The sequence below is a fragment of the Solanum lycopersicum genome, chromosome 10, assembly GCF_036512215.1.
Source record: "Solanum lycopersicum chromosome 10, SLM_r2.1".
NCBI classification, from domain to species: domain Eukaryota; kingdom Viridiplantae; phylum Streptophyta; class Magnoliopsida; order Solanales; family Solanaceae; genus Solanum; species Solanum lycopersicum.
In genome coordinates, this window is record NC_090809.1 from 11,169,961 (window position 1) to 11,180,579 (window position 10,619).

The following is a 10,619-nucleotide window of genomic DNA, read 5'->3' on the forward strand; positions in this document are numbered from 1 at the left end:
TGCATGATGCGTAGCAAAATTTCCCTTCATCTTATCTTATCATGCCTTTTCCTAATGTCTGATTTCTTGGTGTTATAAGCGTGTCAAACATCACTTCTTATTGTTTTCAAATAATGAATACTAGAAGAAATGTTGGTCAGAGGAGAGGAGGAGCAGCTGCTGGGGGCAATCGTGTTCCACCCCAGTCTCCAGCTGAAGGAGTGGCTAAGCTTGTTAACCTAGTTAGGTTGACTAATGCGGAGGTGCGGGCATCTCTGGCCCAGATGGCACAGTCCATCATTATGTAGGCCCAGGCCATGACTTTTCAGGTCAAAGGGCAGAATGTTTAGAGGGAGAACCCACGGGTACGTAGCATGGCTGACAGGCTACGAGACTTCACGAGGATGAGTCCTCCTTTTTTCACAGGGCTCAAGACTTCAAAGGATCCCCAGGAGTTCAATGATAAGGTACACAAGATTTTGGTGGCCATGAGGGCCACAGATACCTAGAAGGCTGAGCTGGATTCCTATCAGCTCAAGGATGTTGCATAGACATGGTGCAAGATGTGGAAGGATAGCCGAGCTTTGGGCGAAAGTCTGTCACATGGAAGCTACTTAAGACAGCTTTCATGGAGAAATTCTTTCCCAGGGAGATGAGGGAGGCCAAGGTTGAGGAATTTATTAACCTTAAGTAAGGATCTATGACAGTTAGGGAATATTCCCTGAAGTTTCTTAAACTGTCCAGGCATTCTACTTCCCTTGTATCTAGTAGAAGGTATGAGATGAGTAGGTTTCTCACATGAATCACAGGAGATCTGGAGGATGAGTGTTTCGGGCTTTGATTCTCCATGATAACATGTAGCTCTCCAGGATGATAATGCGTGTCCAGTAGGTAGAGGACAACCGGAAGAAAAGGGGCGTCCGTGATGCTAGGAGGCCTAAGCCTTCTTATCAGGTAGGTCCTAGCAATGGAGGCAACAGGAACAACTTCGGCGTCTGTGAGCAACCCAGGTTCAAAAAGGGGCAACAGAGTTCAGGGAACTCTATCTTTTGGAGGAATGCAGCACCTAGAGAAGGCAGACCCGAGCCCAAGAGGAGAAATGAAGGTGATATGTAGTGTTCCAGAAAGGACTATTCTAAGTGTGGCCGTGCTCACAGTGGAGAGTGCAGATAGGGCACTGATGCCTACTTCGGTTGCGGTAAGAGCGGGCACATGGTTAAGAACTGCCCACAGAACAGGGATCAGGATAGAGGTAATGCTCAGCCTAGTCCTAATCCACAGGGTACAGCAGCAGCCAAGCTAGGAATAGGTTCTACGCTCTGAAGGGCATGGAGGAGTAGGAGAAGTCCGCTGATGTGGTCATAGGTATGCTGCAAGTATTCTCAAAATTTGTTTATACTTTACTTGATCTAGGTTCTATGTTTTTCTTTGTAACTCCTTTGATTGCTCTCGCTTTTGAGATATTGCCCAAAGTTCTACATGATCCTATAGTGGTTAGTACAGCATTAGGAGAAAATATAAGAATTGATAGAGTATACAAGGATTTCCCAATAGTTGTATGTGGTAAAACTATGTGAGCAAACTTGGTTGAGTTACTAGTGCATGATTTTGATGTTATTCTTGGCATGGACTAGCTTCATAGTTGTTATGCTTGTATGGATTATCGTAGTAGGGTTGTGAGATTTCGTTTCCCTAATGATGAAGAGTTGGTCTGTGAGGGGTATAACTCGAGTCTTCCTAATCCCTTGATTTCAAACCTCAAGGCCAATAAAATAATTTCCAAGGGGTTATTGTGTCATCTTGTGAATGTTAATGATTCAGATCATGACATTACTTCCATAGACTCATTACTTGTAGTGAATGAGTTCAAAGATGTATTTCTAGATGATTTGCCTAGAGTTCCTCCCCCTCAAGAAATTGAATTTGGTATCGACTTAAAACCTGATACTAAACCAATTTCAATTCCTCCTTATAGAATGGATCAAGCTGAACTCAAAGAGTTGAAGATGTAGTTAAAAGATCTCACTGATAAGGGTTTCATTCGGCCGAACATATCCTCTTGGGGCGCTCCAATGTTGTTTGTGAAAAAAGAAAGATGGAACCCTTAAAATATGTATCGATTATTGCCAACTCAAAAAAGTCACTATCAAGAATAAGTATCCACTATCTTGAATAGATGACTTGTTTGACCAACTCTAGGGGCCTAGATTCTTCTCGAAGATTGATATTCGTTCAGGGTACCATCAACTAAGGGTTATGGATGGAGATTTTCCAAAGATAGCATTTCGTACCCGTTATGGTCACTATAGGTTCGTAGTTATGTCATTTTGTCTCACGAATGCACCTGCTGCATTTATGGATCTCATGAACTGAGTTTTCCGTGAATACCTTGAATCTTTCATCATAGTATTCATTGATGACATTCTCATCTACTCTAAGACCAAGGAAGAGCATGAACAACATTTGAGACTTACCTTGCAGGTACTTAGACAACATCAGCTGTATGCCAAATTTAACAAGTGAGAATTTTTGCTCAGTCTGTGACTTTCATGGGTCATGTTGTGTCCGATAAAGGTGTAGAGGTAGATCGCAAGAAGACTGAGGCTGTTAAGAACTGGCCAAAGCCTCTTACTCCCACAAATATTTGTATCTTCTTGGGATTGACTGGTTATTATCGCAGGTTCGTGGAGGGTTTTTCTTCCATTGCTGCTCCACTCACAGCCTTGATGAAAAAGAAAGTTAAGTTTAAATGGGCGGAGACTTGTGAGAAGAGTTTCCAGGAGCTCAAAGATAGACTCACTTCAGCCGCGGTGCTTACTTTGCCTAAATGTGGGGAGAATTACACTATTTATTGTGATGCATCTAGGGTTGGTTTGGTTTGTGTTCTTATGCAGGGTGGTAAGGTGATAGCTTATGTGTTAGACAACTCAAGGTTCATGAGAATAATTATTCCACTCATGCCCTGAAGTTGGCAGCAGTGGTGTTTGCACAAAAGCTGTGGAGGCACGACTTGTATGGAGTGCAAGTGGATGTGTTCACAGACCATAATAGTCTCTAGTACGTGTTCACGTAGAGGGAGTTGAATCTACGTCAGCGGAGATTGTTGGAGCCGTTGAAGGACTATGATATGAATGTTCACTAACATCCAGGTAAGGCTATTGTTGTAGCTGATGCTTTGATCAGGATGAGCATGGGAAGTACGGCCCATGTTGAGGATGAGAAGAAGGAGTTGGTGAAAGATGTACACAGACTAGCCAGACTGGGTGTGCGGTTGGTTGACTCTACTAGTGGGGGTGTTTCAGTTCATCCTAGTTCTGAATATCCTTGATAATTGAAGTCAATCAGGGTCAGCATCTCAATCATGTGTTGATGGATCTAAAGGACTCACTGTTGATAAATATGATTGAGTCTTTTATTTTACGAGATGACGACGTACTTAGGTACCAGGACAGGCTGTGCGTACCAGATGTGGATGATTTGAAGGCATGTATGATAACATAGGCCCATGGTTCTAGATATTCCATACATCCAGGTTCCACCTAGATGTATCTTGATCTTAAGCAGATCTATTGGTGGAATAGCATGAAGAAAGACATTGCAGAATATGTGGCGAAATGTCCTAATTATCAGCACGTTAAGACAGAACATCTTAAGACTGGTGGCTTTACTCAGATTATTGACGTTCCGACATGGAAGTGAGAGGACATTAATATGGACTTCGTGGTTGGTCTTCCAAAGACTAGGAGACAGCATGACTCCATATGGGTTATTGTGGACAGGATGACTATGTCTGCCCACTTTATCCCTGTGAAGTCCTCTTACAGAGGCGAGGATTATGCGAGACTCTACATTGATGAGATTGTGAGATGACATGGGATTCCTTTGTCTATCATTTCAAATAGAGGAGCTCATTTCACTTCACATTTCTAGAGATCCTTCTAGAAGAGCTTAGGCACGCATGTAAAGCTTAGTACCTCCTTTCATCCTCAGATTAATGGGCAGGTAGAGTGCACCATTCACACATTGGATGACATGTTAAGGGTGTGAGTGATTGACTTTAGGGGTAATTGGGACAACGATCTGCCTTTGATGGAGTTATCGTATAATAACAGTTATCACTCCAGCATAGGGGTGGCACAATTCAAGGCGCTATATGGTAGGAGGTGTAGGTCTCCAGTTAGGTGGTTCCAGGTTTGAGAGTCATCCTTTTTTTGTCTAGAGATCATTCATGAGTCCTTAGAGAAGGTCAGGGTGATTTGGGATAGGTAATTTACTACTTACAATTGGCAGAAGTCATATACAGATAACAGGAAATGGCCTTTATAATTTGATGTCGGTGACCAGGTCTATTTGAAGGTATCACCTATGAAAGAGGTGATGAGGTTTGGCAGGAAGGGGAAGTTGAGACCGAGGTATGTTGGTCCATATGAGATCCTACAACGTGTGGGTGAGGTGGCCTATGAGTTGGCATTGCCTGTGGAGCTATCTTTTATCCATCCAGTCTTTCATGTATCCATGTTAAAGAAGTGCCTAGGTGATCCAGCATCGATTCTACCTGTGGAAGTTTTGGGGGTTGATGAAGACTTGTCCTATAAGGAAGTACCTGTTGAGATCTTAGAACGACAAGTCAAGTAGTTGAGAAACAAGGAGATTTCCAGAGTAAGGGTATTGTGGAGGAACCATCTTTTTTAGGGTGCTGCGTGGGAGGCCGAGGCCTATATGAGATCCCTCTATCCCCATCTTTTAAGTCGTTGAGGTTAGATTCCTTACTCTTAAGTCGAAGTTTCCTTATCTGTCCATTCCTTGTTGCTATTGCTTGACTGTGCATAGTGATTAAGTTATTTTATGACTGGCATTATTCTAGATAGTTAGTAGTTTCATTCGGGGACGAATGTTCCTTTTGGGGGATAATGTAACAACCCTATAAATGAATATGTTAAGTAATGTTTAGTGTGCCTAGAATGCCTATGATTAGACCGGGTTCCCATAGATTGATGCACGTAGAGCCAGACCTCTGATACAGCCAAGCCAACTAACTTGGGGAGTTATTTGAAATAGGAGAGGTTGGGTCCAGCCATGTAGGGCTCCCGAATATCAAGATTTACCCGGATAAGTCTTTACCGGACCTAAAAAGGGGAAATCTTAAGTTTGGAGGGTCTAGGGGTAAAATGGTGTTTTCCCAGGCTAAGTTTAGTATCATAATTTCCCTAAATATGTAATTAATTATTTAATTAATATGGTGGAGGGGTGTTTTGGGTATAAAGGGCCAAAATTGACCATTTAGCAAAATCTTGCTCTACCTGGGTTCAAACCTATGTGGGAGCAATGATTTAACTTTCTTATTTATATTGGAGAATTAATTTAATTAACTAATATATAAGTTCTGATTTAACAAAAAGGAAAATAAGATTATCATTATTATTATTAATTAATTAATTAATGGTGCAGTTTGGGTCGGGTCGACTCGAAGGGACCCGTTTTCGCGATGGGGACGTCACGGGTTCGATCTTCAATGGAAGCGATGTCCAAGTGAATTAAAATGGTGTTTAAAATCTATTATTTTGTAAGGGCAATAAATTCCTTTCACGTATATTTATATAAATCAGATTTTTAGAATTTAACAAAACCTCATTTTGACTAATCTAAAACTACAATCCTAATTCTAAGGAACCACTCACTTCTCACATTTATCCTTTCTCTTTCATGATCAACTCTCTCACTTTTTCATTCTATATGCTAACGAAATACAAGAACAGAAAATGCAACCAAAAGTTCTTCATACTTGATGAATTTACACGTCAAAAACATAGACAAAAAGCTAACCAAGAACGAAAAGCAAAAAAGAAGGGTTTCCCATCGAGTTTTGTGTTGAAGTTTTGGGACATGGACCTGAATTTGGAGAATGTTTTGGACAGCTGGTCGTGTGTTGAACAACAATAAATTCAGGTAAGGGTTTTTCTCCTGGACTCCTTTCTCCAAGAGAATTTCCTTTCCACGAATTCAACGAATTTTGAAATTAAAGTTTTTCCCGTTCTTGTCGAACTCCTTGTCCTTAGTATCCTTCTGATTTCAGTCTGAAATAGGTTAGAGATCATGTTGTTGGTATGTTTGCTGGAGGTTTAAGTGTGAAGTGTGATTTTCGTGATAATGTGTTCATGATTATGTGTTTCGAATTGTAATCATGTTAATTTATGCCAACCAAAAGTATGTGAAAAGTGGTTTTTGTGCAAAATGTTTGTGTAAATCATGATGTGCAAAAGTGGTGTAATGTTGCTGGATTTAATGGTAATTCTTGGATGACTATAACCATGAAAAAAATATACTTAAAGGTGCACCAAATGATTCATGAAACGTCCGAAGATCTAATGAAAAGATGATGATAACCAGGAGCTGAAAAATGGTGAACGAATTTCTAGCATTTGGTAGGTTGAGTTCGGCCAATCAAAGTTGCATAAAATGAAATGAAAAATGAATGTAAAATAAGTTAAATCACTAAGGATTGAACCAAAGATACCATGGCATGAAATCTACAAAAAAATCAACAAAAGATTAAGATAAAAATGGATTGGAGGAGACAGGCAACTTTTTTAAAAAATAAACTTCGTTTAGTTTTTTTTTGAAAAATGTGAGCTCGTTGGGGATTGAACCCATAACCTCACCAAATAAAAATTTCATAAAATTTTCGTGAAAAAAATGCAAGGAAAAATAGATGTGGTGAGTGGGATTGAACTCACAACCTCTTGAATGGACGAGAGAGTTCGGAGAAAAATAAAGGAGAAAATAAAATGTGGAGAGTAGGGATTTAACACACAACCTCCTTGCCTTAAAACAAAAGAGAGAGGAGAACAAGAAATAAATATCATGGGGTTGATGGGAACGGAACTAGGGTCTCCCAAATCTAAAAAATGTAATTATCAAGTTTAAAATAAGATCAAGTGTTGTTCAAGGTATTTAAAATCGGGTTCTCATTCCCAATCCCGTATGACACATAAGTCGTACATAAACAAATATTTAATGAATGTTGCCTATAAAGATCAAAATCAATATTTTGGTATATCTACAAGATGCATAAGTCTTGTATCACATAATCTTAGGAAAACTTGAATCACTTAGACAAACTATATATGAAGCCTCATGGCTTGTATTTGTGGACTCATAAGTCTAGCATACGTTTAAATGTAATTGATCCTAAGATGTATGTGATAAAATAATGTAACCATAGAAGGGCTAAGTAAGAGCGTGAAACACACTAAATCGCCAAGTGCATTGGCATATGCTGAAATAAACATTCACGTGAAGGGGTAAGTAATTATGAAAAGCAAATGTGTTGAAGTTAATGAAGAAGGTTACAAATGATAAGAGGCTAATGTAAAAGATGAGAGCAATCTCAGATGATCCTAAGCAAATGTTATGAAAACATACTCACCTATGAGAGTATAAAGCTAATGAAGAGACCAGTCTCTATAAAAACTCTAATGAAAGTATTGAAGTTAATTCATAATTAATACTAATAATGATATGATAAGTCATCTAATGAGCTACAATGTCCTCATGCTAGAAGACAGCTTCCATGATGTATGAGTTGAATGTGATGGAACTTTGTATTGAGCACTGATAGGCTATCTATGAGCGGTGATGCCTTCCTTCGGGAATGGCGGAGGTTCACGTAACTCTCATAAGATGAGACTGTCCGAATTTCCGGGTATAGGTTTCCTTATATCTCCTAGTCTTTGAACCTATACTGCAACATAAAAATCTAGCAGGGTTCAATTCCATATATACGCTAGCATGTTTTAGTTCACTTTGACCGGTGATTCGACCTCTTTTCGGTGTGAGGATTACACACTGGATTTCATGATGCTCACATAATCTATGTCGGTTAAGGTTAAAGTTGCGAAAGAAAGAATGAGGCCAGCCTCAACGAATGTACATAATCAAAAGAACGATACCAAAGGTGTTAGGATAGGATAATCAAGAGCTGAACAAGACTTAAGTAATAACAGTAGGTTATTCTTGGTCATTGCACAGCGAACCCGATGAGATTCTTAAAGTACATCCTAGGTATGACTTGTGGCTGCACTAGTATATGAAAGCATGAAAATGAAGTACGTATGAATGAATGAAGCTGACTCTGTGTTTGTTAAAGAAGGCTCCCTAGTTGAGGTCCCATATGTTGAGCCCTCATTTTTATAAACCCTAATGTAAAGTCCATGATTACAAGGTCTCATGGAATATGAAAGAATGATACAAAATATGTGATATGATATGTGTAATATGTTATGTGTTGTTTGTAAAATGATAAGTATGATGATGCATCTTACTCTCATGGCATGACTTTCCTTATTTGAAATTGGAAAGTCCACTGATTTGACTTTCCATAATTCATATTGATTCGAAATAGCTCTTCTTAATTATGCATGTCCTTGGTGTGTGCTTTTATATACCAATACTTAGTACAAGTGTGTACTAATCCCATACAATTCTACATTTTTAGGTGCAAGCACAGGTGGATGCTAAATCTTATAGGTCGACGCTGAAGCTATGTGGACATAGAGCATTCATCCTGATTTGGTAGGCCCTCATGCTTTCGAGGACGCTTGCCCATTATATTCTAGCTTAGAGATTTTTCATCTTATTTCAGACATTGTATTGGTGCCATTTTGGCAAGTATATACTTAATGTAGTATGGAACTATTTATTTCATTTGATGATCTTAATATTATACAGTTGATTGTGAACGTTTATGAGTTTAAGTAGAATGTCTTATATAAATGTTAAGTAACAAAAAGTTCAAATTTTCCGCTAAAATTAACCTAGATTAAGTAACGATGACGTATGTAGGCTTGTGTGCGACCTCTGAGAGGTCAACGATGCCAGTCTCGTTGGGGTCTAGACTCCGATCGTGACACAATCAATCTTAAGTCTATCATTAGTTTCATGAAAGATACCATTACGGCTTACAACTTTAATTTCATAACCTTACCACTTGTTCAAGGTTCCATAAAAAGGACTTTCATATCATCATTTATGGTCTCACTTACATTCATTCATTAAAGACTAAGACCTTTTAGGTTCGTAAGTCAAGACATCACATATTCATGTAAGCATTAAGTAAGGGACACAAGTCTACTTAAACAAGACACAAGATACTTCCATTTAACGCATATAACCTATCTTTCTTTAGATGCTTAGGAATGATCCTTAACCTTATTTATTCAATCTATTCATTACCTTAAAATTATCAATGTAATTATTATAGACTTTTATATAAAAGTTAGGGATAACCATGTATCAACACTAAGACTACACATACAAGCACATAGTCACGGTATAACATGTTTACCTAACAACTTCAACACAAGATCACATAATTCCACATTACTTCACATAGAAGTAGATATAATAATAATTCACATAATAAACTACACAAATAGCCATATAACTTCAAGTAGTGCCGACAAGGTCATGATCATCAATGTACTTAAAATAACGCCGACAAGGCCACATCAATTCACATAACACCACCACCAAACGTGGACTATACCAATCACATATAAACCAAAAGCTAATTTACAATAACTATACAGAATAATAAGAGAGTTAGGGAAGCATACCACCCACTTGATGTCATCACTTCAATCCAAATCCAAACCATTCAATTCAATACCATAAGGCCCTTACCCATGGACATGATCATCAATTCAAAGCATAAATCTTAATAATCAATGAATCTAAGTTAATTCAATCTAGAATTATCAATCTAAAACCAAATAGATATTAATTGAATACAAAAAATATATCAATAAAAAGCCCATAAGAAACTACAATAGAATCTATAATCATCAAGGTCATATCAAATCAATAAGCTTAATACTCAATTGATCAAATTGAAAAAGCCTATACACCATACATACATAATATATACATAATTTAAAATCCCATATCAGTCTCCACATTAATTCATAAATCTCAAAGCATAATCAATTCACCCATATTTTTGTGAAAATTAGAGAATTGAGAAGATCAAGGGTTCATGGATAATTTCAGTGGAAAACATCAATTAAACATCAATAACATCATATCATAACGTTGAAAACCTTTCATGCAAGAACCCATGATTTAGAGTAGAAATTGGACTTTTTCATCATTTTGAAATCCTTTGAAAACATCTTTGAAATTTGCTCTAAGGTGATAGAAAACATTAGATGAAGAACTCACATACCTTATTTAAATAAAACGATTCTAATTGAAGAAGAAATTCCATTGAAGATCCATCTTCAAGCTTCATCTTCACCTTGAACTCTCATCAAGGTTTTTTAAAGAACTTTTGGAGGGAATATGTTTTTATCTTAGTGTTAGGGTTTAATAGAGTGTTTAATGACTTATAAACACTTAAAATACCCAACAAAAACTCCTTCTATATACTTATAGGGGCGTGGGGTGAATTTACAACATCACCCCATAACTTAACAAAAACTGGCAGCATCTCACTAACCCATCGACAGAGGTATCGACAGACTGTGGTCGCAACCACGTCCCGTCGATGGGGTCTCGTTGGTTGGTTCAGAGAACCCTAAACAAGAAGGCAATTTGGATCGATCGATGGACCCATAAACGGACCATTGCATTGTCGATGGGCC

At 38.2% G+C, this 10,619-nt stretch overlaps 2 protein-coding genes across 2 annotated transcripts; both read left to right on the plus strand.

The window, feature by feature from the left end:
* Window positions 1-2,528: 2,528 nt before the first annotated feature.
* On the plus strand, window positions 2,529-3,307 carry LOC138338703 (uncharacterized mitochondrial protein AtMg00860-like). Its single transcript, XM_069289784.1, has 2 exons — window positions 2,529-2,877; window positions 3,129-3,307. The coding sequence occupies exons 1-2, from the start codon at window positions 2,529-2,531 to the stop codon at window positions 3,305-3,307; spliced, it is 528 nt and encodes a 175-aa protein (XP_069145885.1).
* A 215-nt stretch (window positions 3,308-3,522) lies between these two features.
* On the plus strand, window positions 3,523-4,614 carry LOC138338704 (uncharacterized). The gene is made up of 3 exons (XM_069289785.1): window positions 3,523-3,674; window positions 3,759-3,840; window positions 4,324-4,614. Exons 1-3 carry the CDS (start codon window positions 3,523-3,525, stop codon window positions 4,612-4,614), a joined length of 525 nt encoding a protein of 174 aa, XP_069145886.1.
* The last annotated feature ends 6,005 nt before the right edge of the window (window positions 4,615-10,619 follow it).

Excerpts from the sequence above, each read along its gene's own strand:
- LOC138338703 (XM_069289784.1), top strand. The coding sequence starts at position 2,529 with ATGGGTCATGTTGTGTCCGATAAAGGTGTAGAGGTAGATCGCAAGAAG. Across the intron at positions 2,878-3,128 it reads TTGTGTTCTTATGCAGGGTG|GTAAGGCTATTGTTGTAGCT; the intron begins GTAAGGTGATAG and ends ACTAACATCCAG.
- LOC138338704 (XM_069289785.1), top strand. The coding sequence starts at position 3,523 with ATGTATCTTGATCTTAAGCAGATCTATTGGTGGAATAGCATGAAGAAA. Across the intron at positions 3,675-3,758 it reads ATTGACGTTCCGACATGGAA|GATGACTATGTCTGCCCACT; the intron begins GTGAGAGGACAT and ends TATTGTGGACAG. Across the intron at positions 3,841-4,323 it reads GACTCTACATTGATGAGATT|GTCTATTTGAAGGTATCACC; the intron begins GTGAGATGACAT and ends GTCGGTGACCAG.